This window comes from Balaenoptera musculus, chromosome 8 (genome assembly GCF_009873245.2).
Source record: "Balaenoptera musculus isolate JJ_BM4_2016_0621 chromosome 8, mBalMus1.pri.v3, whole genome shotgun sequence".
Taxonomy (NCBI): domain Eukaryota; kingdom Metazoa; phylum Chordata; class Mammalia; order Artiodactyla; family Balaenopteridae; genus Balaenoptera; species Balaenoptera musculus.
The window spans coordinates 52,601,432-52,628,187 of NC_045792.1; the positions used below are offsets into that span (position 1 = coordinate 52,601,432).

At 49.1% G+C, this 26,756-nt stretch overlaps 1 protein-coding gene across 5 annotated transcripts in view; it reads left to right on the top strand.

Annotated features, from left to right (window-relative positions):
* The window catches only part of TENM4 (teneurin transmembrane protein 4), a 749,934-nt gene extending 726,694 nt beyond the window's left edge, over window positions 1-23,240 (top strand). For 4 of the 5 annotated variants that reach the window (XM_036861484.1, XM_036861485.1, XM_036861486.1 and 1 more), the window contains 5 exons: window positions 2,833-3,068; window positions 6,693-6,989; window positions 8,454-10,068; window positions 15,106-15,248; window positions 17,850-18,887. In XM_036861484.1, coding sequence (XP_036717379.1) covers window positions 2,833-3,068; window positions 6,693-6,989; window positions 8,454-10,068; window positions 15,106-15,248; window positions 17,850-18,608 — 3,050 coding nt within the window. In that variant the 3' untranslated portion in view covers window positions 18,609-18,887. Of the gene's footprint in view, window positions 1-2,832; window positions 3,069-6,692; window positions 6,990-8,453; window positions 10,069-15,105; window positions 15,249-17,849; window positions 18,888-19,520 lie in introns of those variants that run through there. The other variant, XR_005020977.1, reaches the window with a different exon arrangement.
* The last annotated feature ends 3,516 nt before the right edge of the window (window positions 23,241-26,756 follow it).

Here is a 26,756-nt window from a genome sequence, read left to right on the forward strand (position 1 = left end):
AGCAGCCTTGAGAAGTCACAGCTCACATTAAACGGGGATCGTTTGAGATGGGCCTCGACAGATGCTGTTCCATCCAAAGTCACCATTAATGGACATATGTGGATTCAGCAAGGAGCAGCTTTAAAAGATAAATTGACACAGGCTTTTTCACTGCTCAAAGGAAGTAAAATACAGATTGTCAGTGAATAATGCATAGCAAGTTTGAGGCAGATTTTAGAATTCTGCGTGCGTGAGAGAGAAAGGGAGAAAGATGGGGGCGAGGGGGTGGGAGAGAGAGAGGCTGATCTGATGCCACCTAGCAGGGAAGATGCAGTGAGGGTTACCTACGAAAACCACATCCTTATTGCTTGACATAGCCTAGTATATATCTAGTTCCATCCAGCAAATATTTACTGAGCACATGCAATAATAATAATGATAGCTGGTATTTTGAGCACTTACTCAGTATGAAGTATATTTTTAGTGTTTTACATTCATCATCCTTTTTAATCCTCACAACAACCTTCTGAGATATTATTAATATCTCTATTTTCCAAATGAAGATAATAAGGCATTGAGCGGTTAAGTAGCTTATCCAAAGTCACCCAACTAGTAGGGTATTTGGACCCAGACAAATAGGCTCTAGAACACATTCTCTTAAGCACTAGAACACATTCTCTTAAGCACTGATCTAAAAGGAAGGGGGATTTATAGAAGGACCATGATCGGTACTAGAAAAGTTCACTCTGACAGGTGTGTAAAATGGGGCAGTGAAGATAGAGGAGAGATGACAAGAGATAGATGTGACAGTGACCAGCACGGCGCCAGGCGCATGTTAGTAATAGCTAACATTTACGTAACACGCGCTAGATGTGCAGTACTGCTCTCAGCTCTTCATATTCATTATCCTCCTTAATCCTGTGAGGTAACAGTACAATTATTATCCCCAGTGTACAGATAAAGAAACAGAGGCATGAGAGCTTAAGGAATTTGCCCAAGGTCTTGCAGCAAGAGAGCGGCAGAGCTGGGACTTGAACCCAGGCAACCTGGCTCCAGAGTCCATGCTCTTAATCTCTGTGCAATAGTGCCTTCACGGTAGGCACTTAGGTATTTGAGAATTCATTCACTCACAGAGTGGTGAACCCCCCTACCCCTCAGCTGCAGGACCCCTAATGAGACCAATAAAGAGGCTAAGGGAGGGGGAGGCATTTGTTCCAACCAGAGGAACAAGGGAAGCTTCTGGGAAGAGATGACGTTTAAGCAGAGCCTTCAAGGAAGGGCTTGGGTTAGCATTTATTAAACATAGGGGCAGTGCAGGCAGAAGCAACAGCCAAGGAAGGGCAAGAGGCAGGTGACTGCAGTGCAAACTCAAATGTTTCCATTTTTAGAAAAGAACACAGTGTGCATTTTACAGCTGAAATTTACTTTTTCTCCAGAAGGTTCTGTTAGCTAAAAGAACCTAACTGAAATGTTTTAATCAGATTTAAAATTTCAAACTCAAGCCTGTTTTTAAATCATTGTCATATATACATATATGACATATACACACATATATGTATATATGACAGCAATTTAAAACATATATATATATATATATATATATATTTGGCATTCTGTCATTGATATACATATTGTACTTATTTTTCACCTTGTTGCAAAGAGTGTTATTACCCTAGTGGGAGAGGCTTAAAAATGTTCAACCCTTTGCTCTAGTAATCCTACATTTAGGAGTCTGTTTTGATTAAATAACCCCAAATGAAGACATTGATTTATCCAAAATGTATATTTTTAATAAAGATATAATTCACATACTATAATATCCACCCTATTAAAGAGTATAATTCAGCAGCTTTTAGCATATTTACAAAGTTGTACAACCATTACCACTAATTCCAGAAATTTTTTTATCAGCCCCAAAAAGAAACCCCATACCCATTAGCAATCACACCCCATTCTCCCTTTCCCTCACTAATCTACTTTTTGTCTCTGTGAGTTGGCCTATCCTGGACATTTCATATAAATGTACTGATGTATACAATATCTGGCCTTTCGTGTCTGGCTTCTTTCACTTAGCATAATGATTAAAATATATTTATCTGCAGTGTTACCTGTAATTATGCAAAGCTGGAAATAATCAGAATATCTATTTGAGGGCTGGTTAAATAAATCCTGGTATTTCCAGGCAATGGAATAACATGCAGTCATTAAGAAAAACATGAAAATATTCAACGATATAATACAGTGATCAGTGAAAAACCTCCATAAGCAACCATGTTTTTTTTTTTTTAACCAAATGTCTTAGTTTTTTTTTTTAATTAATTTATTTATTTTTCCCTGCGTTGGGTCTTAGTTTCTGTGCGAGGGCTTTCTCTAGTTGCGGCAAGTGGGGGCCACTCTTCATCGCGGTGCACGGGCCTCTCACTGTCGCGGCCTCTCTTGTTGCGGAGCACAGGCTCCAGACACGCAGGCTCAGTAGTTGTGGCTCACGGACCCAGTTGCTCCGCGGCATGTGGGATCTTCCCAGACCAGGAATCGAACCCTTGTCCCCTGCATTGGCAGGCAGATTCTCAACCACTGCACCACCAGGGAAGCCCAGCAACCATTTTTAACTGTAAATGTATTCAGAAATATCCTAAAATCTAGGAATATACCAAAATATTTACAACGGTTTCCTTTGGGTATTGAGCTCATGGACCTCCATGTATTTTCCTAGTTTTCTTCAATGACAGTGGTTTGTTTTTGTAGTCAGAAACATAAACACATTTAAAGACCACACCACTGCCTCTGCTGTACACACACCTCCCTCCGTCCTCCACCCTCCTGAGCAGAGTCCATCCCTCTTCTCTCCCTCAGACCAGGTCCGGAACAGCTACTACATCGGGGCCGACGGCTCCCTGCGGCTGCTGTTGGCCAACGGCATGGAGGTGGCCCTGCAGACGGAGCCCCACCTGCTGGCCGGGACCGTCAACCCCACCGTGGGCAAGCGGAACGTCACGCTGCCCATCGACAACGGCCTCAACCTGGTGGAGTGGCGGCAGCGCAGGGAGCAGGCTCGCGGCCAGGTCACCGTCTTCGGGCGCCGGCTTCGGGTGAGCCAGGCCTCCGGCGGGTCTCAGCTCCTGGGGGCAGCTGGATCCTGGGGGGAACGAAGGGGGAGGCATCTGAGAACTGGACTCTTCTTGAAACTGTCCTGGGGAGAAAGTGTTCCTGGGCCTCAGTTGCTTCATCTGCAAAGGGGAAAGGAAATTAAGCGACTACACACAGTAAGAGGCTCGTGTATCTTTTCAGTTGTGCTAGTGAAACGATCACTGGCTCTGATGTTAGTCAGGCTTCCGGCTTCTATTATTCCCTGAGTGAATTTGGGCAAATCCGTAATCTCGTAAAGCCTCAATTTCATTATCCATAAAATGGGGAAGATCAAACCAATTTACAAGTTGCTCCAAGGATTAGAAATAATACATAGAGTGCCCTATACAGAGTCTGGCACATAATAAGTGGTCAGTAATACCTATTCTAGTTGTCCTTTTATTGTTATTCTTATTACTGTTATTACTGTTGCTAACATGTACCAAGATTCAGTTTAGCTCTTTGGAACCTAAGCCACATTCTCCTTCCAGGCAGTTATCCTTCCTAAGACAGCAGAACAACCCCACCGTAGCTGTCACTGCCAGGGGGTTGGCATCTGCAGTGTGGCATCTCAGAGCACTTTTCAGTGTGTGGATGCCCTGAACCAGCCCCTTTTTCTGCCTGACTCCCATGTCTCTATAGTGTGGCCTCTGTCCCAGGGCCAGATTGCCCAGCTTCTTTTCCCTCCAACTTCAGAAAGGAAGGCAGTGGGGAGAGTGAAAACAGAGGACCCAGACCTGGCTTTCAGCACAGTGCCTTGCAGACCACAGGTGCTCCGTGGAGACTTGCCGAGCTGCAGGGTACCACAGGACTGAGCCACATGCTCCTGACTCCTAAAAGCCACAGAAGCATCCTGATGCAACACGGCTGGGGCTGTCTTGAGCCCCCTGCCCTTTCTCACAAAGAAAGTTCACTTAAGCCCCTGATTCATGCATGGGATAACCAAGGTCCAGAGAGAAAAGGGATTTTTCCTGATTCACACAGCTGGGTGGCAGTAATGACTAGAAATAGGCACCCTGTCTCATAGTGTCATTCTCACAACAGATACAGAAACAGTAAGTTACTTATTCAGTGTCACACAACTAGAGCCCAGACAACAAGGTTTCCTGTGTTCCTCAACAGTCAAGAACTCAAGCAACTATCTAATGTGGGAAACAGCCTTCCACTGGCTCCCCAGAGAAGGCCTAGCTTTCTTTGTTCTCTGTGGGACACCATCCATGGCCTCACTGAGCCCCCTGTGTGAATTCTCCAGGAGCCCTTCATACACATCTGAGGCAGTGAGCTAAGTAGAAGGTTTGACCTGGTTTTATTCCTGCCTGGGCCACATGTGTAGCCTTGAGCAGCTCCTCTGAGCCTCAGATTCCTCTGCAGAAACCAGATGATATATTTGAAGCACCTAGCCCAGCGCTGGAAGACCCCAGGTGCTCAATAAATGGCACCAATGAGTGCTATTAGGATTTCCTCTCTGCCATGTGAACTGGACCAAAAGTTCCCCAGGCATCAGCTGGTCCCTCTCCGAGCCTGAGATGAATGACGCTCCAGTCGGGCGACCGCATCTCCGAGTCCTCCCAAAATAAATGGCCACCCACAGTGGCAGGATGTGGAATTAGAATGTTAGCCGGGTGCACCGCGCCATAATGGAGCTCATTTTTTATACAACTGGGAACTTTTTTTAATAAAGAAAGATGTAAAATTATCTCATTGCTGCCCCTGCTGAGCACAGGAAGCATTAGGTGGTTCCCCAGTGAGCTGCTTAATTCAATTTTATTAATTTTGCAGCAGAGGTGTAGATCCTCTTCACTGGGGGCCCTCCAGGAGGTGAGGGGGGCGGCTGGCTTGATGGTACCACCTTGTGGGGAGTCACAAGGGACCTTCCCAGAGATGCTTTAAAAGGGCCCCCATCACTGTTGGCAGTGCAGACCCCACATCTTCCCCTGCCCTCTCTGCAAAGAACACAGCTTCAGCCTCCAACGCCTCTGATTTTTCATGGGAATTGTCTGCCACACTGTTTTTGCTCCTGCAATTGTGTTTGATTACCCCTGGGAAGGCAACCTTATTTTAACCGGGCCATTCACAGCTAAAGTCATCTCAGCACCATCATTATAAATCCTGATTTTCAAGGCTTTAGAATTTGTTTGAGGAGAAGGGGGAGACACACATGTCTCTACTTCCTCTGAGAATGACCGCGATCATTTGCTGTCATTTAATGGAAATAACTGCAACCATTAACTCAGTACCTTCTACATGCCCAGCCCTCCGCTAGGTAATTTACTGAGGTTTCTTCAATCCTCACAACAACCCTGCTGTTTCACAGGGGAAGAAATTGAGACTCAGAGAGGGAAAGGCACTGGCCCAAGGTCACACAGAAAAGTCGGTCACAGAGTTGAGGCTGGACTCCTGGCCTGATTCCTAGACTTGAGCCCTTTTCTACCACACAGGGCCCCAGAGGGCCTTTCATTACCTTAATCCACATGTGCGGGTTGGCATCATATGACCTGCATCGTCTGCTTTCCTCTTGGGGCTTCTTACCTACTTGTCAAACTTAACCAGTAACTAATGGAAGAGTCCGAAAATGTGCCCAAATGCCCCGTCAGGCCCAGCACCACTTAGAGAGAACCAGCATTTTAGCCTCAGAGTACCTGGCAGTGTTTCAGGGACAACTGGCGCCCCTAAGGGGTGGATCCAAATACAGAAACAGGCCTCTGAATTATATTTCTTAACTAAAATATGAAAAACCTCGATTTACTGCTACCCCTGTGGGACCCCTGTATTTCTGACTCTGAAAGGAAACTGAATTGTGTGCTGACCTAGCAGCCCAGGTAGAGATCATACAATGGGCTCCTGAGTCTAGAGGAAGGAGCAAAATGTTCCAAAACCTAGGACAGTGTCCCCTGGTAACCCCCAGTCAGAGAAGCCATCCCAGACTCAAACATACACTGCCTCCCAGGGCCTCCAGGAAGAAGAAGATGTCTTGGGAGCTAACTGAGGTGACCAAGAAGCCCTAATTGTGGTGGCAGAGGGCAGGAGAGGCCCCAGAGGGGACGGGGAGTCCAAAGCCCTAAGAAGGGCTGGACTTGCTCAGAGGACCACACATCGTATGTTGGCACGTTGCAATGGTGAGAGTCAAATCCAGACTCAGTCACTCACCAGCCACGGGACCTGGAGCCTGTCCCTGACTGTGGCCTCCCTGGTATCAAGCACAAGTGCAAACACTGGCACATAATAATGGGGTCAGGCACTGATTTGCTGGGCCCACGTGGCCTCTCCCTTTTCAGGAGGGAGTCAAGAAGGATCTGCCTTTCTATCCTCATTAGGAGAATCATATTAGGAAATGATGTAATCATTTCCGCTACTCTTTACCCAGCATCTGCATTGTCTTTATCTTCACGTCAGCCCTATGTAATTGGCATGATTATTCCCATTTTACAGATGAGGAAACTTCACAGAGCTGACAAGGGACAGAGCCAGGACCCAAACCCTTGTCTGTTGACACCCACAACCTGTGCTGCCCCCTCTACTCGGGAGCTTCTCAGACCAAGTTCTCAATGTCTAGATTAACTCTCTCTTTCCTCCTACCCCTTCCCCAGGTTCACAACCGGAACCTCCTGTCTCTGGACTTTGACCGTGTGACACGCACAGAGAAGATCTATGACGACCACCGCAAGTTCACCCTCCGCATCCTGTACGACCAGGCGGGGCGGCCCAGCCTCTGGTCACCTAGCAGCAGGCTGAATGGTGTCAACGTGACCTACTCCCCAGGGGGCCACATTGCTGGCGTCCAGAGGGGCATCATGTCTGAGAGGATGGAATACGATCAGGCGGGTCGCATCACATCTAGAATCTTTGCTGATGGGAAGACCTGGAGCTACACGTACTTAGAGAAGGCAGGTGTCTGTCTCCCTCCATCACTGGCCTTGCCATATAGAAGATCCATCACTGTGGCTCAACCCATGGCCAGGCCCAGCCTGCTGACCTCAGTGGGATGGATCTGACCCATGTGGTCTCCAAAAGGAAACGTTCAGGAAAATCTGCCTCAGAGTGCCAGGGGGTCCCGGGTGGTGTATGGATGGATTATGGTGATTGGGTGGTAAGTGGGGGCTCCTGGGACAGGAGAATGTGAAAGTCCCACCCAATAGGCTGGAGCTAGACCCAAACACTCTCTGGAGTTACAGAGCAGGATTTCAGGCCCAGACCCAGGCAGTGGTCTGCTCCCAGGTCTAGGGCTCTTGGTGTGATCTGGTCACAGAGAACAAGGCAAAAGCCTGGGGATTAGTATTAAGCAAGAGGTGCTTAGTCCTGAGCTTCAAGTGCTAGGTGTGGCCTTAGTATGTCCCTTCTGCTTCAGGTCAGGATTCAGTTCATCCCAGGGACTTGGAATCAGAAAGGGCCTGAAATCAAAAGTTGGTCCCAAATAAGAGAAAATGCTAACTTTGATGCCCAGATGCCTTTAGGCCTTTTATCTACTGACTTATTCCTGAAACAGTCTATATTTCATGCCCCAGTTCTGATACCCAGATCCTTACTCAATGTTTTGCTCCTGGTCACCTGTCCAGGGCCCAGGCTCTGCTTGATCTGTGATCTGTCTCCCCTACCCTGTGCAGTGTTCGCATCTCCGAGAGCAGCATTTTGTGGTAGTGCTAAGAGAGACCTTGGGGGTCATCCAACCTACTGAAAAATCCAACCCAGAGGGAAAGAACTTGCCCAGGGCCACACAATGAGTCCATTATTAGAAACCAGGTTTCCCCATGCCCATCACAGCCCACCCCACCCCCGGGGTGGGCATATGACCTGTTACTACATAAACAATTATGCAAAACCTTAAATGTCCTTCTCAGACATGTGTTTATCCTGTAGGCCACAGGGAGTCAACGGACGTTGTTTAGCAGGCAGTAGACATTGTCAGGCTGTGTTTTAGGATAATCATTCTTGCCTGAGTAGGAAGATTGATCTGAGAGGGAATCTGGGACAAGGAAGCCAGGAGAGAGGCTGCTGCAAGTACTTTAGGCCAGTGCTCCCAACCCCATCCCATGCTGAAGTCATCATTTTTGTACCCCACAAAGGGGCAGACAGACCAGGCTGCTCACTATAGGAAGGCAAATGGGCTGCGTGTTCTGGGGCCCCAGGCCCTGCCAGGGTCAAGGGCAGAGAGAAATTCTTGTCTTAGCACACTTGTAACCCCATTGCAATATCCTAGGGCGCACTGGTTGGAAAGCTCTGGTTTGGGCATAACTTAAGAGAACCACCAGCTTCCTTGACCTTTCATTCTTTTCCTTCAGGTCTTGGGCGCACAGACCACCCCTTCCTTCCCAGCACCCTCTTCTCACCTCTCGGTTTTCCTTCCCCTCCAGTCCATGGTGCTGCTCCTCCACAGCCAGAGGCAGTACATCTTTGAGTTTGACAAGAACGACCGCCTCTCTTCTGTGACCATGCCCAACGTGGCCCGGCAGACGCTGGAGACCATCCGCTCAGTGGGTTACTACAGGAACATCTACCAGCCCCCCGAGGGCAACGCCTCAGTCATCCAGGACTTCACGGAGGACGGCCACCTCCTCCACACCTTCTACCTGGGCACCGGCCGCAGGGTGATATACAAGTATGGCAAGCTGTCCAAGCTAGCCGAGATGCTATACGACACCACCAAGGTGAGCTTCACCTACGACGAGACCGCCGGCATGCTGAAGACCATCAACCTACAGAACGAGGGCTTCACCTGCACCATCCGCTACCGTCAAATCGGGCCCCTGATCGACCGCCAGATTTTTCGCTTCACCGAGGAAGGCATGGTCAACGCCCGCTTTGACTACAACTATGACAACAGCTTCCGGGTGACCAGCATGCAGGCCGTGATCAATGAGACCCCGCTGCCCATCGACCTCTATCGCTATGACGATGTGTCGGGCAAGACGGAGCAGTTCGGGAAATTTGGTGTCATCTACTACGACATTAACCAGATCATCACCACAGCGGTCATGACCCACACCAAGCACTTTGACGCATACGGCCGGATGAAGGAAGTGCAATACGAGATCTTCCGCTCGCTCATGTACTGGATGACCGTCCAGTATGATAACATGGGGCGAGTCGTTAAGAAGGAGCTGAAGGTGGGACCCTATGCCAACACCACCCGCTACTCCTATGAGTACGACGCCGACGGCCAGCTGCAGACGGTCTCCATCAATGACAAACCACTCTGGCGATACAGCTATGACCTCAATGGGAACCTGCACTTACTGAGCCCCGGGAACAGTGCACGGCTCACCCCACTACGGTATGACCTCCGTGACCGCATCACCAGGCTGGGTGACGTGCAATACAAGATGGACGAGGACGGTTTCCTGAGGCAGAGGGGCAGTGATGTCTTTGAGTACAACTCAGCGGGCCTGCTCATCAAGGCCTACAACCGGGGTGGTGGCTGGAGCGTCAGGTACCGTTACGATGGCCTGGGGCGGCGGGTGTCCAGCAAGAGCAGCCAGAGCCACCACCTGCAGTTCTTCTATGCAGACCTGACCAGTCCTACCAAGGTCACCCACCTGTACAACCACTCCAGCTCTGAGATCACGTCCCTCTACTACGACCTGCAAGGACACCTCTTTGCCATGGAGCTGAGCAGCGGAGATGAGTTCTACATAGCCTGTGACAACATCGGGACCCCTCTTGCTGTCTTCAGTGGAACGGGCTTAATGATCAAGCAGATCCTGTACACGGCCTACGGGGAGATCTACATGGACACCAACCCCAACTTCCAGATCATCATTGGCTACCACGGTGGCCTCTACGATCCGCTCACCAAGCTCGTCCACATGGGCCGGCGAGATTACGACGTGCTGGCTGGTCGCTGGACTAGCCCAGACCACGAGTTGTGGAAGCAGCTTAGTAGCAGCAATATCATGCCTTTTAATCTCTATATGTTTAAAAACAACAACCCCATCAGTAACTCTCAGGACATCAAGTGCTTCATGACAGGTGAGCATCAGGGCTCATTCAGAGGGCAGGAACCACGATCACTCTGGTCATCTGAAAAGACAGTCTTCCTTGAGAAAGCCGGTATGGCGTAATGGGAGATATTGACTTCCTCTTAGAGCAGCATTTTCCAAAGTATTTTTGAAGAAACACTAGTTCAGAGAAATGCTTTGGAAAAACTGGTTTTGGCATCAAATCAATTTGACAGGGCAACTACCGTTCTTAAATTTTCACGATACATTTCAGCTTACGAAAGGCTCTGAGAAGTCCTGTAGTAAAGAGAACTGTTTCATATATTTACCCACTATTTTTCCAACTTATTTGACCATGAAACCCTAATATTTCACTGGATGCATCCCCTGGAATGTACTTTGAGAGTTTCTGACCCAGAGATCAGGCTGGTTATGAGTCCCTGATAAGTTGAATGAAGGTATGACAAAAAAAAAAAGAAAAGAAGAATTCAGTTCTCTTATTTGGGATGAGGTAATGGAAAATTCAGACTTTGGCGACAGACAGAACTAGGTGAAAGATCCATCATTTCTAAGCTATGACAGTCACAAAATTTATTTAACTTCCCCTGAATTCCAGTTTCCTGATCTATAAATTGAAGTTAGAATATCTACCCTGACTCTGGTAAGTTAAATATGCATATTGTAAATCCTAGAGCAACTACTAAAAGATAAAGCAGAGGCACAGCGTCAGTAGTGGAGATAAAATGAAGACTAAATTAATAATCCAAAGAGGGTAGGAAAAGAGGGAGAAAAAGGAGCAAAGAACAGATGGACAAATAGGAAAAAAAAAAATACTTACCTGATAGGATGGTTGCAGGGGTGAAATGAGATACATTTTATAACCTGCCTAGCACAGTGCCTGGCTCATGTTGGTTCTCTTTCCCCTACCGTCTGCTTTTAAAAGTGGGCTTTGGTCTCCACTACCGTGAAACCAACTTGAGTATAAAATGCCCCATAGGTCACGCATGCCAGAAATGCCTCTAACGGCCTCCTTCCAGCAAGCAGCTGCTGCCAGGCCAGTCACAGAAGACCTCAGGAGTCAGAGCAGCTCTGGGGATTCAGGTCTGGATAAAACCACCTTTTATAGAACAGAGCTCGTGGTGGACAAAAGTTGGGCATGACAACTTGCAAACGTGGTCATCTCCCCGTCTTTTGTCCTGTGACATAATCCTCCTGCCCCTAGTTTAAGGCAGTTTCCTTCATTCAACAAGGGCCCCCTCTGTGCAGCCACTGTTTTAGGCACTGGGGATAGAAAGATGATCCCTGCCCTCCAGGAGTTCACCCCGCAAGAGGCCAGACAGACAACTGCTGTCCAGTGTGAGGGGCCCACGGCGGAGGCTTGCGCTGATGGCCAGTGAAACACAGGAGACACAGCTGGTTCTACCCAGGGAGCAGCTGGCGTGTGAGGTCCGCTTACGAGTGGACATTCGCCAGGTAATGGGAAAAAAGACGATCCAGATAGAGGGGACCGCACATACAAAAGTGTGGAGAGGGCAATGTGTACAGCCCACGTGAATGCCCCTTAGGGACGTGGTGGCTTCCTGGCCCCCAAACTGGGGTGGCCCAGTCTGGACCTGTTTCTGCTGACAGAATTAGAGGATTCTTCTTTCAGGGAAGAATTCCAGGTGGTCACGACGAGAACAGGAGTCCCAAGAGTGGGAAGGGAGGGAGGACACAGTGGTGAGCAGGTGTGATGAAAACATCCTTAGGGCCTGTGGACGCACAGGAATATCTCAACAGGGTTTCACAGCGTTCACCCTACTCAGCTTGCTGCCAGCCCCAGAAAAACTTAACCGACTGAGAGGACATTTCTCTTATATCTGTCTGCATTAAGCACGCCCCCTGCCTCATCTTCCAATGAATTTCCTGTGAGATGCCTTGGCAGGTTACTGTAGCTGAAGAAAAAACCATTTTACTACTAAAAGCCAAGATACTACTAATTCTCACTAAACTTGACCATTTAGCTTTCACGTGGGCTACATGCAACCTCATTCACATCCAGCAACAACAACAATAAAAAGGCATCTCATCTTTTTTCCAGAAACAGAATAGGGTCTTAAGCCTATAATACTGGAGAGGCTTATGTCACATGACAACCCCTGAACCAACCAACATGGCTGGGGAGATAGAATGTGCTGATTGGCTTAGCCTAGGTCACATGCTTCAGTGCTAAGCCCTTAGGTGGAGTCAGCGTCCCTAAAAATACATGGATACCCCAAAAAGAAAGAGAGAGAAGGCAGAATGGGACACTAGGAGGGCAACTTAAAAATGTCTACCACTAATCCGTCATATACTTAACCCTCACTTGTAGCCTGTGTGATGGGGACCACTGACCCCATTTACAAAGGCAGAAAGTGAGGGTCAGAGAGGTAAAGTAACCCGCCCAGGAAGAGGTGACAAGGCTGGGGCTGTGTCTGACTCCAAAATCCTCATTCTTAGATTTGAATTCTCTCTGTAAAGTGCAAAGCTGCGTACATGTGAAAGGGATTATTATTTTTCACCACTGTCCCAGGGAGCCACACTGAAGTCTGGGACGAACGGATGAGTAAAGAGCTTTTTAACTTGAGGGAAATGTCTACCTCTGATGTCATAGGAAAGAAGAGTAAAATTCCCAACTCTTCAGAAAAGCACAGTAGAAAAAGCAGTGAATAAATCAATTTTCAGCATTTTTCCTAAAGGCATAATGAGAAAGTTTCCCACCTTCCATCACTTGTAATTAAGGCCCAAGACTCTTTTCAGCCCCCTGGTTTCCTGGGAATTTGCAGTATTCCTGATAGAAGCTTTCCTTTGCAACTACAAATTCAGATGCAAGTTCTCAGCCTCAGGCAAAATGGCTTTATAGGGTTTTTTTCCCCCCCGTTGTGTTTGTTTTAATTTCCCAAAGAACCATCTACCAAGATTCAGAGAATCAGAGATACTTAGAAACTCAGTGAGGAAAGGGACTTTGGAGAAAACTGGTCCAAGCACCTCACGCTACAAAAGAGGAAATGGAGTTCCAGGCACATGGAGGCTTGGGTTTGAGGAAACACAGGCAACCTTCTATGAGCCAGGAACCAAGCTGGACACTTTAAAATACATTAAATCCAATCATTTATGTAACAAAACAGAACAGTTCCTGCTCTATGTTGGCTGCCCCAAAGTGGTAACACTATTAGTATTCTTATCCATGACTTGTTGAAAACCATTTCTGCCATGAATTTGCAGATAAGGAAACTGAACCTCAGAGAGATTAAGGAAACTGTCTAAGATCACACAGTTTGCAAGTTGGGAGCCAGAGTTTGGACCTGGGTTTTGTCTTGCCTCACTATGTTCTTTCCCTTATATGATCTTTCTAGAAGTAGAATCTGGGTTTCCAAGCTTCCTTTTCTACCACCCCTCCACGTGAGAACCTCCAGGCTTCAAACCCAAGAGAGGGGCTCTGGAACATCGAAAAAACAAAACCCCCCAAAAAAAAAGAAAAAAGAAAGAAAGAAAAAGGCAAACTTGAGGTTCTTGAATGCAAAGGCAATGTGGGATGAAGTCGATGACCCCCAAATGGCACTCCCATCACTGGGATGAACTCAATTCCACCAATGCCTGGACCCTAAGAACCTCCCTGACCAGGGATCTGTCTGCTTTGGAAGAAGCCAAAAGCAGGCCTGAATGCCCACCGCCCAGAGTTGCTGGCTCAGAGACTTAATTCCAAATCCTTCCTTCTCCTGACTTTGGATTTGAGTCTCTAGTCAACAACTGCTTTGGCATCTTCAGCTGCCCCTTCCCAAGGAAGGCTGAGCCATGCTGGGACACAGGCTGTCTGTCTCTCTCCTGTAGACCCCAGATCACCTCCCACCTGCCGTCCCAGGCTCTTCCTGCTCCAGCCGCCATTTTCCTTTCTGGTTCTCTCTCTGCCTTGCTGAACTGCTGTCTGGTTACCCGAACGCTCCCAATACTCACCTCCCCTCTCCAGGCCTTGCCTTATACAATGGCCTTTGCCTTCATCTCCATCGAAGCCTGACAAAATTTACACAGCTTTCACTGTCTGGCTTAAAGGCAACCTTCTTCATGAAGACTTGTCAGCCTGTGCAACTGAAAGACTTCTGCCCTCCTCTAGGCGTTTGTCCTGTGTCAAGGTTATCCGTGCCCATGTCTCATCTCCCCTTCAGGGTCCTGCGTGTGCAAGCTGAGGATCTGTGACACCAGCACTGGGCACATAAAAGACACTCAGCAACAGAGGGCCAAGTAACTGAGGACACACTTTCCACCCTCTTTCTCTTCCTGAAGTCTTGGCTTCCTGATTCCACTCTTCAGCGAGCCAGATGCTCATGACAATATCCCACCTTTCCCTACACCCAGTATTTTATAATTAGTAACCCCCCAGGAATATTATAAAAACCAGTAAATCCAGTGCCTATGGGGCTAGATCCTCAAGCCCAATATAAAGACTGGAAAATGAAGGCGCAGGGAGGTTAACTGACTTCCTTAGGCTCTCAGAGTAAATAAAGGCAGGATCAAGGGGGAAAAAACTCTTCTTCGATCTTTGGTCAGGCCACCTCCACGCCCAATGCACTTTGGCCCTGAGGCTCTAATCTCTTCAAAAAGGAGAAAGGAGGGAGAGTTTGCTTCTTCAGTGAATTTTCTCTTTGGAAGTCATTCATTAGAATCTTTCCTTTGGGGTTGGTTGTCCTCTGTGTCTCCTGTTGATGTTGGGGGTGGATGTGGAGGAGTCTTAACCCATCAACAGCTGTCCCTGGCTGTGAAGCTGAAGGTCCTCGGGGTAGAGTGACAGTAGTAAGAGGAGTCTGGAAACCTAGGTTCTACGTAGGTGACATCTCTCTCAGATACATCCCTAGGAGGGGACACTGGGTCCCAAGAGCATGTTCAGCTTTCACACCGTGAAGCAGTTTGCAGCATGCTTGTTGGCTCTCCCCCCAGCAGCTCTCCATGTCCTCACCCCGCCCCCCTGCAGCCTAACTCTAGGCTGCTTTCTTGGGATGTGTCACTCTGAGGTCCACTGACTCCATGGGGATGTTTCTGCTTCTCTCCCACCCAGATGTCAACAGCTGGCTCCTCACCTTCGGATTCCAGCTTCACAATGTGATTCCCGGCTATCCCAAGCCAGACATGGATGCCATGGAACCATCCTACGAGCTCATCCACACACAGATGAAAACTCAGGAGTGGGACAACAGCAAGGTAATTCACACCCACGGCTGCCCACCCCTCAAGCCATCCAGACATTACAGGAATGGGTCCCACCAGCTTTTCAGGAAAGCCTAGGCCAGTGATAGAAACCAATGTGGTACGTTCACTGTGCCTGCCAGAAACAGTTCAGCAAATACTTAGTAACCCTGCTACTGGCAAGTCACTGTGGACCCAGCTGTAACAGCACGTAGGCCCTCACAAGCCAAATTAAGGAGTTTTGTATGTTACACTGAGTTTGGAGTTCCACACAAAAAAAATGAGCCTTTGTCCCAACCCAGAACAAAAGTACAAAGAGGGAAGGTGTGTTCGAAATACAAATGTGACATTTTCTGAGCACCTCAGTGCACCTGGCCTATTCTACATAAATTAACACAAAAATATCCCTTGGTTTTGTTGTTCCCATTTTACAGATTTCATGCCTGAGGCTTTCGAATGCCACACAGCAAGGATGAAGTAGAGCAGGATTCAAACCCAGATCTGTCTGTAGGTGCTCAAAAGAATGTTACTTTCCCCTGTCTTCCATTTATGACCCAGTTTCAAAGACTCATAGAATTTTATGGCTATAAAGATCCTTAAAAACAGTTTCATTCCACCCCCTCACTTCAGGCATCCATTTGCTCATTTCTTCCCACTGCCCCCCCTCTTTCATAAGATCTGTGCTAGGAGCCGGCTCTTCCAGGCCCCATGCCCCAGGAGCCCAGTGAATGCAGGAAAGAATCAGGCAGAGACCAGGCCTTCCAGGGGATACCTGACCAGGGGGACAAGAGACTGAGGAGGAAATCAGGGCTGCCAGATGGCATACTGCTGGCGATCGGAAACTTACACGTCCGTATCTCTTACTCCAGTCGGATTCCTTTAGGCCTCAGCCTAGCTGTTTCCTTCCCCTGACCTCTGCAGAATGTGATTCTGCACCTCTGTGCTCCAGTGGCACCTATAGCTTCCTCGTGCTAAGCACTCACAACACTATATTTTCATTCCTGTTTTCTTTCCTATATCTCCACTAGACCCTAAGCCCCAAGAGGGCAAGAACTGGGTCTTATCTGGTACCCAGCATACCACCTCGCACATAGTAGGTGCATGGAAAACTTTTGTTGAATGAACAGATGGTTGAAAGAAGTAAACAACCCTGTGAGTTCAGTCTTTTTCCCCATTTTACAGATAAGACCAGAGTTGAGAGAAACTTGTCCAAGGTGAGCTGGAAAGGCAATGAGAACCCAAGTCTGTCTGGTCACAAAGCCCATCCTCTCTCTGCGGTCCTAGCCCCACCCCCTGCCCCTCTCCAATCCCCGCCATCCATCCCTCCAGGTACTGCCCAGCTGCCAACAGCACTGACTGTTTTCCCAGGGCTGCTTCCAGCCACTCAGCTGCACCCCCACCTCCAGGCTCCCTTCTCCACCCGCTCCCAGAGCCACAGTCTCTGACAGCCCGTTTGCCAACCTCGCCTGTCAATGAATTATTGATTTCTGCCCTTGGCAAGCATTGGAGATCTGTGTTGTTGAGCACTCCAGCTTCCGTGAAACTCTAGGAAATAATTGTTCACAGACAGGGTTCTATTAATTATAAAGAGGACTTAATTTCAGTGAGAAACCGATGGGCCTTTTTCTAAAGCCATTTCTCTAAGTTTCTGAGAAGGCCCTGGGGCCTGCCTGAATGTGGCTTCCAACCTGTCCCCCAAAGCAGCCAAGAGCGGGGACACTTGGGGAGCCCTTAGGAAGCACTGTGGGGACAGAGGGCCTCCTTGAAAATCATTTCTAAACATGGCAGAGAGCAATACAGCAGGCTAAGAGGGTTTATGTAAATCACTGCTTTTCATCCTACTAAGCCTTCTTGTCAAGAGTGCATTCCTCGCCATTCCTGCATCTAACACCATCCCCTCATCCTCCAAGTCCCAACTCAAGCGTGAGCCTGTCCTTGAACCCCATCTCCTTCACCTTGCTCCTCCGCCTCCAGGCTGAGACATCCTGAGCCGTGATTGCTCCTCCCGACTCCAGCAGCCCTTGAACTGAGCCTCTAGGATCAGACAGACCAGGGTTCGAATGTTGCCTTGAATACTGACTAGTCGTATGACTGTGGGCCAGTTACAACCTCTTTGAGCCTTAGTTTCCTTAGGTGTAAAACCAGAACAATAACAGTCCCTACTGTATAAAGTTATTGTGAAGATCCAACGAGATAATGAATGTGAATTATTTAGCTCAAAGACCACGACGTGTTGGCTATAGCTGTTACTATTGCTTCTCTTAGACCACCACTCATCACGTTTGATTGTAGTTATTTGTTGCCACATCTGTCTTTCCCCGCTAAACGAGGAGTTCTTCAAGGGCAGGGATGATGTCTGATTCATTGTTGTATCTCCCGTGCTGAGAAAGGGACTGGGCACAGAGTAGATGCTCCCTGAACAGCTTCTGAATGGAAGGAAGGGTGAATAGATGGATGAAGGAGGGCTGGGTGTCCTAGTGGTCAGCAGTAGAGCTAGATGCTGCAGGTTAATACATTTGAATAAGTTTGACTTTTAGTCATGTAAGCTGATCCTCCAGGCCGTTGGAAGTTTTTCCCCATTTATCTCACTCTCTCTCTCTCTCCCCCCACCATCAGTCTATTCTTGGGGTACAGTGTGAAGTGCAGAAGCAGCTCAAGGCCTTCGTCACCCTGGAACGTTTTGATCAGCTCTACGGCTCCACAATCACCAGCTGCCAGCAGGCCCCAGAGACAAAGAAGTTTGCATCCAGTGGCTCAGTCTTTGGCAAAGGGGTCAAGTTCGCCTTGAAGGATGGCCGAGTGACCACAGACATCATCAGTGTGGCCAACGAGGACGGGCGGAGGGTTGCTGCCATCTTGAACAACGCCCACTACCTAGAGAACATGCATTTCACCATTGACGGGGTGGACACCCACTACTTCGTGAAACCAGGACCTTCGGAAGGCGACCTGGCCATCCTGGGCCTCAGCGGGGGGCGGCGAACCCTGGAGAACGGGGTCAACGTCACTGTGTCCCAGATCAACACGGTGCTCAGTGGCAGGACTAGACGCTACACAGACATCCAGCTCCAGTACGGGGCACTGTGCTTGAACACCCGCTATGGGACAACACCGGACGAGGAGAAGGCACGGGTGCTGGAGCTGGCCCGGCAGAGAGCCGTGCGCCAGGCCTGGGCCCGCGAGCAGCAGCGACTTCGGGAAGGGGAGGAAGGCCTGCGGGCCTGGACAGAGGGCGAGAAGCAGCAGGCGCTGAGCACGGGGCGGGTTCAAGGCTACGACGGCTTCTTCGTGATCTCGGTCGAGCAGTACCCGGAACTGTCAGACAGCGCCAGCAACATCCACTTCATGAGACAGAGTGAGATGGGCCGAAGGTGACAGAGAGGACCGTGGCCGGGACTTCTTGCCAAAGACAGCTACTCTTTTGTGGCCGCATACCTGACTGTGTTGTACTTAAAAAAAAAAAGAATCCTTTTTTTAACAAGTGCAGAAAGCAAACAAACAAAAAAGATACTGGGTTGCATTGTAATTCATGCAACATCCTTTTTTTTTAAGAAAAGAAAAACACAAATTTGGCCTTCACACATTTTTTGCAAAGAACAGAAGGTATTTTTTTTCCGTAGTGTGATCACAATGAAAACTTTCTTGTCTTTTGTTCCCTTTTCCTTGAGGAGTTTTCCTTGTTGTTTGGGGTACACTTCTCCTCACTGAGATGCATCTCCTGGGGTGCGTCCTTGTCTGTCCCCAGGTACCCAGTGTGATGTGAGACACAAGTGTCTGTGCTAACTTGTCCCATGTGCAACTTTCTCTTCCATGGGGGTCGGGCAGGAGGGAAGGGTGCGGAGAGTAATGGGCCGGTAGCAAATTTCCGAGTGGGCCTGGAAGGAGGGTCTGCAGGACCTGAGGATCTTTGGCTAAGCTCCCGCAGACAAGTGGTGGCTTTTTTACTCACTGTGTTCCATGCCTCCAGAGGACCATGGATGGTTCCATCTTCTCTGGGGAATTTCATGATCTCACAGCACCTTTTTCAAGCTGCCCCAAACTCCTGTCCAAGCTTTATATTTTGATGTGAAAGGAAACCCCCAACCCCTTTTGCAAATCTTGTGTAGTCGTCAGTGCCACCTCCATGCTGGGATGGAGAAAGTGTCTCCCAGGTCCTTTCCCCAGTCTGGCGACAGCATCCTGGGGCTCAGAGCCCAAGCCTCCCCAAGAGCCAGAGGCATCCGGGACATCTGTGGTTGGTTGGTCCTCCCATGACGTTCCTTATTCATCTCTTTCTCTCTCCCAAAGTCAGATGTGAGAACCAGCACTGCACAGCAAGCCCTCAGTGTGGGCACCACGTCCAGAAGGGAAGGTCACCCACGGCAAAAGAATGGCAGTGGTGGCAAGGGTACCAGCCTGCCTTCCTAGGTGAAGCCCTCTCCCCATGACTTTGGGTATCTTCCCTCCACTGCTCAGCTGCCACCACTGAGAAATAGGAGTGTGGAGAGAGGTGCTTGGTGGCCTTTGATTGTGGAAAGAGGCTTAAGAAGAAGTCAGCCAGACAGAGGAAAGCATGAGTCAAGCATCCTTCTAACGAGCTCCTGAAGGCTCCTCTGCCTCTCATGTATTGGGCTAATTGCAGAGCTGGGATGCAGCTGGATAGGCTTTCAGGAAATTCCTTCTGTGAAGTTCTTCTAAAACAGCTTCCCCTCTAGAGGAGCCCAACTGGGGTTTTAAAGCAAGATTAAGGAGAAAGGAGGAAAGAGATAATTTGGTGTGGCCGGGCAGCATCAAGCTACCCGACCAGGATTGGGGGCGGTTCCTGAGGCTGGTGCCCATGGATCCAGAAGGCCGGGCTACAGTTTTCCCTGTGAAGACCTATGCCTGTGGTCAGTGGGCAGAAGTTTAAGTCCTTTCAGGAGCAAGTACACCCCACACCTGGAGGGCATGCCCAGGGAGAGGCATCAGCCAATGGGCCGGGGGAAGCATTGAGAGTAGGGGAGAGCTAGGAGCTCCTTTCTCCTGTTTTATCTGCCTAATTACCACTGTCATTACCTCTCACAGGAGGCTCTGGGAGACCAGGAGGGGAAGCCAAATGCTTCCTTTTAAGCTGGGCTCCTTAGAAAATGGGACTTTTATGGGTTACATTTTACATTGAGTGTGGAAAATGAATTTTGAGTCTGAGCTCCTTCCCGTGGAAACCTTGTTGGACTGACAAGCTCATGGCACCTTTATAGCCTTACTCACAGAGTCTTCAGAATATTCCATGAGTTAATGAAACCGAAAAGGTCTCTTACTGCATGAGAATCGGAGCAGCACGGAGGCCGGGGTCTGCCTGGCAGAGGGAGGCACCCAGAGCTTCTCGGGAGAGGAGGTTTTGCCTTACGTCATCCCACTGGGATGAGAGGATGTGTTTCGCTAAGTGCTCTTCCTGTTTCCAAAAAAAGTGACACTGCTGCTACGGTGTCTTGGACTATTTGTCCACTGCTCCCAGAGCTCCGCTGAGTCAGATGCAGTGCTCCCGGGCCCACTGTGCAAGGCGGGAGCTGGCGGCGGGTCCCATCCGGCAGGATCGTTCTTGGATGGGATGGAAAATAGTTTGGCCTGAAGAACACAAGTTGTTGTTTTTTTTTAATCCAAAATAGACTTACGCCTCTCAAATGTACTCTTGATACAAGGAGCCCTTGAGCAATGGGACCCTGCCCATTGACCTAGATGATCAATTCCATCCTGGCTTCCTGACATCAGTCAAGACCTGCTGGGGACGTCTACTTGGAGGTCAGAGACAGCACGAGGGCCGAATGAACCATCTCCCCACACCTCCCCAACCCTCTGACTCTCCACCCCTCACCCCCACCCAAGTAGCAGTGTGGACTCTTAAAGATCAAGATCACAGAGAATAATTGAGCACTCCTTTCCTTTAAACGAATGACGTTACATTTTTTCTGGGCCACGTACCACCAAGGAGGCATAGCTTCTGTACGGGGAGAAGAGGAAGCATCCCCAGCCTTTAGAGAGGACCTCAGGTGTGGGGCAGGTAGCATCACGCACCTCAGTTTCACACTGCTGCTGTTGCTGTTGAAGGTGGTGCTTCTGGCCTCGGCCCTTCTGAGTTGGTTTCCATTTGGGCTGGCAGGTGACTCACTGCCTCCACTCTCAGTCTGTCCTGCTGAGGCCAGCAGTGCCAATCGCACCACAAGAGTGAGTCTGAAGGCATAAGCCAGAGTTCCCTGTGCCTGCTCAGCGGCCTCCAGGCATCAAATCCCATCTTTGACGGCACCTGCCCTTTTGGCATTAACCAACCAAAACGTGTGCGTTCCTTAGAATTACCAGCCCTCCCTCACTGGCTCAGGTTCATTATCCTGCAGGATGTCAGCTTCTGACCCTAGAAAAAGGGTTATTTTGGAAGAGCTCCTGCCTTCTCCCGTATCCTCCACAGCTGCCATCAGCTCCTCATCCTCAGCCCCTCTGTCATCACCTGAAATAGGACTTCAGTGATTCCCCAACTTTGTTTTTTATAGGATGAGATTTCCTTTTTATCCACCCTCCAGGCAGACATCACTGGAGGGCAGAGCTATGACAACGGGAAGAAGGGAAAGGAACTCCACGATCAATTACCCCTGATGCTTGTCTCTCAGAACTGTCCACTGAGAATTAACCCAAGGAACAGACTAGTGCCTGATTTCTACCTAGGGATGGAGGATTTGAAACAATTGCTAAGAAACTGACCAGAGGTTGAAAATGGCCAGAGGGCGTGATTTTAAAGAATCGGGATGAGGTGGGGCTGGGAGCAGAAGGTGATATAGGCAAGGAAGGGGAATAAAATTCGGCAGTGTTTTTATAGGCACGTAACAAGGAATCAGATTTGTTTAAAAACAAACAAAAAATAATAATAAAGGACCTTTTTAGCTGTGACTTTTAAGTACCACCTTATAGGTGGCAGGGGTTTCCAATATGCAAAGATGAGATTTCCATGTGAAATCTTAGAATAGTTTCACATCTGCAGCCTGGTATTTGCAGTTGCCACGAGGTGAGGACCATGAGGCTGAGCTTGGTGCCCAGGAGGAAGGAGTCTGCCGGGCCTCAGCGGGGTCTTGGGTTTTGGGGTTTGTTCCCCTGGTGCTTAAAGTCGAATCTATCCTCCACTCCTCACAGCAGCCGCTAAGCCCCGGCCGTGGCTTCTGGTCCTGAGCTGGGACCTGCCTCCTGAGGGGTCTTGGAAAGCACCCAGTCTCTTTTTTCCCTGGGGATCCTCATTAGGATTAAAAGCCCTCTATTTAAGGTTCAAAATTCCCAGGTAGTTTATACACTTGTCTGTATTTTACTGGACAGGAGGGGATTAAAGAAAGAACTCTGTAGTTCAAGGCCCTTTCATTTTACCTTCAAAAAACAGCAAACTCATTTTAAAGACTCATTGCTCAGGTGATAGAAACTCTATCCTCTCCAACCTTTCCATTCTCAGAAACCAGCCTTGTGTACGTGACCGCCCCAGACAGCAGGCCGATGTTGGGTTTCTTACCCCCTCTGGAATGCCAAAGGCATGATACTGGGCGACCTCTTGGTCCCGAAGAAAATGTGTTTGATTCTGAGGGCAAACTGCCAATGGAGAACCAACTTTCGGGCAGGCTCAGCTATCCTGGCAGAAGCTGAGTCACGGATGTTTGCTGGTGCCTGGCAGCCCTAGATTCACCCAACACCAGAATCCCACTTTTCTACACCTGCCTTTTGTTCTTGAAGACTTCTGAACCCACAGCTTCAGCAAAAGGACTCTCCCAAGCTGCCTCTGGACGACCAACACTGGAGACTCTGGCCTTACCATGTGGAAATAGTTTTCCTGAAGTCTGGAACTAATTTTGAGAAGTTTTTTTCTCAACACTTTTGTGTTTCTAACACTGTATTCTTGACTGTGTAAATACCAACAAGGCTGTAAATAAATGCAGATGTAGATACCTTCTAGAAAAGAAAAAAAAAGGCATAAAAACAAAACTAGAAGTGATCCCGTGTAGCCTTCGTTGACAAATAAAAGAATATTTTGTGTTTAAAGCTGTCTGGTGGCCTTTGTTTGGAGTAGTGATTGCTTGAGCCAGTCCTCTGAGTTTGCACTACTAGAAGCTTCTGTTCTCAGGAGGACCTCCAAAGCTCTGGTGCTTGGCCCCAAAGTCCCTCTTAAGCCCTCCAGGCGACAGCTGTCATGGAGGGGCATTTCCAGAGGAAATGGGGCTTAACCTCACGAATGTCAAAGCACCTCTGACATCAGCTATGTCCCACTGCTCCCCCGGGCCATATTGCAGCTGCTGTCCTTACTGGCCTCAGGGGCAGACTCCAAGGGGCGGGACAGCTCGACACTGCCCTAAGGAAAGAGCCTGTGCTCTGCCACTGGGCACAGAATTGTCCACTATGTCACACGTCACTGTGTTCCACACGGGGTGTCACTGGTTGCACTTTCAAAAATAAACGCATATTCATCAAATTATTATAACCACATAATACAACTTGGAAAAAAAGGAAGAAAATTCCTTTAGCATTGTTTTGGGTTTTTTTGTTTTTGTTTTTTGCTCTGTGTCTTCTTAATCTAAGGTAATTGAAAAAAAATCTAAGGTAGTCACAGCATACAGGTAATTTTTCACCCTGCTTTTCTCACATAATCTCACATTTAACCTCATGTCTAGAAGCCAGGGATGACAGCTGGTCACTTAGGAAAGTACATTTGCTAAGCCCACCTCCCTAGTGTGATCGGCAAACCTTATGAAAATTCAAATAATTGAGGACAGGAGTGAGAACAGAAGGTTCATTGCTTCCCATTAGCCTCAGGTCTGGCCCATCACCAGGCCCTGCGGGAAGGAGCTTCAGGCTTCGGCTCTCCTCCTTCCACCCGGGCAGCTATGGGCTGTCCAGGCACTGCTACCCAAGCTGTCATACTTTTGTGGTGCCAGGGATGGAGGCACCTGCAGTGGTAGGAAAAAAACATTTTTGGAGTCATGCCAAATTGGGTGCAAAACTTGGCTCTAGCACTTACCTGTGTGATCTTAGACGAGTAATTTAAATTCTAAGCCTCAATCTTCTATCTATAGCGAGGGTATGATGGCACATACCATGCCTTCCTGGTTACTGCTCAGATCACCTTAAAGGAGCAGGCGTATAATGTCGCATGCTGCTCTCTGAACAACGGGACTTGGCCCAGTGTAACTTTTCCCCCTCACACCTCCCTCCCCAGCCCTCCACCCACCTCCCTTCCAAAGTCTGGTACTCTTCCCACTACACCAGTGGTTCTCAAACTTTGGCCTGTACCAGACTCACCTGGAGTGTGTATCAAACCGCAGATTGCTGGCCCCGACCCCGGAATTTCTGAAATCAGTGGGTCTGAGATGGGGCCCCATAACGTGCATTTCTAACACATTCCCAGGTGACGCTGATGCCCCTTCACGCTTTGAGAACCACTGCAAAAAAGCCCTGCCAACGACACTATCTTTTACACTATGGACCGAATTAGCTACTCAGCATGGCCCCTCAGATGCCCTTGGTCAAGGATACCTACCATTTCCAGCCAGCAGAGCCAGTGTATCGGTCCTCCTCTGCTGCGCCCTCTCCCGCTTCCGCACTACATACAGTCAGCCGCGTGGGAACGTCCCCCACCCCAATATAGCCAGGCTTTCCCACCTTGTGGGCCCTTGCACTCAGCGCTTCTTCAAGCCCGGTGGAAGTGTGCTCCAAAGCCCTCCGGCAGCCCTTTCCCTCTCGACAGGCACTCACCGCACACTGCCACGAGCCAGGCACTTTCAAGACTGAATTAACTTGGGCGTGAGCATCTCGAGCCCAACCCGATCTGTGTCTATCTAATCCTCTGCGCGTCCCCAGAGCCCAAAGCAGGTAGCCAGCTGTGGGTCACCCTAAGCTCAGCTTGGTCTTTGCTGCAGGGGTCCCCTCTCTCTGGTGTATTTGAGAAAAAGGGGGATGGTTGCCTATCCCCTTCTGAATGGAGACCACCTCGCCTCCCGAACCGGGTGTTTCGCTCCCTCCCGGGCTCTCCCGGCAAGTCTGCGTGCTGCAGGTGCGCGGGCCTCGCGAGAGGAGGAGGGGGCGGGAGCGAGGCAAGTCTCCTCCCCTACGTTCCGCGCTCGCCACGCTCTGTAACCCCGCCCTCGAGGTTGCACGGGAGAGTCTTCAGGATGCGTTGGAGGCGGTGGAGGGGACTACCAGGCGCCAGGAAAAAGACTTTACAGTGAGTACTATTAGGCCTTTTCTCCCGTATCCAGCGGAGAAGGGTGTAACCTCTGACAGGGCGTTCCTCGTGGTCTCACCCACCCTGCCCGTTTGTTCCCAGTTCTCATGCCGGCGTTTCTGTGGGCGTCTCTCCCTTCGGCCCCACACTGGAAATCTCGTTCCATGCCTTGGAAAGCTCCACTGCTACTGGAGTGCCCAGCCCTGCCTGCATCAGGCCATCCAGCGTTAATCTCTCAAGTCTGACTCCGTCAGTCTGGAATGGCTCCGTGGTAGGCTCTAGCCACCATTCCCTGGCCAGTCCTCTTTCAGGGTCGCAGCGCAGTAGCAGTTGCAATTACATTTCTGTATCCTTTCAGAATGCAATGCGTATTTGTGGAGACACACACACCTTGCAGGTGAAACCGCACAACTCACATTGGGACTTGAACCCACCAGCCAGGACTCGAAGCCAGCCAGAACCCAGATTCGGTCGTGAACCCGCGAGCTGGGACTCAAACCTAGCCAGAAACTAAGATTGGGGCTTGAACCCACTGACTTTTGAGTTCACACACCTGGTCTCAGGATTTAACGAAGCTCAGGTTCTTTATATCTCCTCTCAGAAAGAATTTAGTGAGAGCCAAAGTGATAGGTAAGAAGTGGATTTATTTAGAGAGATACACATTCCATAGACAGAATGCAATCTGTCTCAAAAGGTGAGAGCTTCCCCAGGGCATGCGTCTTCTCGGAAAGTGAGAGCGGCCATGGGAGAAACACACTTCACAGACAAGAGTGTGGGCCATCTCAGAAGGCGAGAGGCCTCAAAATATGGGGTGGTTAGTTTTTATGGGCTGGGTAATTTCATAGGCTAATGAGTGGGAAGATTATTCCAACTATCAGTATTTTGGAGAAGGGACGGAGATTTCCAGGAATTGGGCCACCACCCACTTTTTGGCCTTTTATGGTCAGCCTTGGAACTGTTACGGCACCTGTGAGTGAGTCGTTTAGCATATGCTAATATATTACAATGAGCATATTATGAGGCTCAAGGTCTACTGGGAGTCGAATCTTCCGCCATCTTGGACCTAGTTGGTCCTAACCAGTTATTGTCATATCCTCAACGACTAGATCATTCTTTTAAAGGTTGTGCCCTGCCTCCTTCCCTCCTGTTTCACAAAGACTAACATCAGTTCTTAGGGGCAATAGAGTCTTAAAGCCATTGGGAAGAATGGAAGCATTTTCCTCCTGTCCTGTAATCTGCAAGCCCACTTCTGCCTTTAAGAAGTCAGCACCCTGGGACTTCCCTGGTGGTCCAGTGGCTAAGACTCTGCACTCCCAATGCAGGGG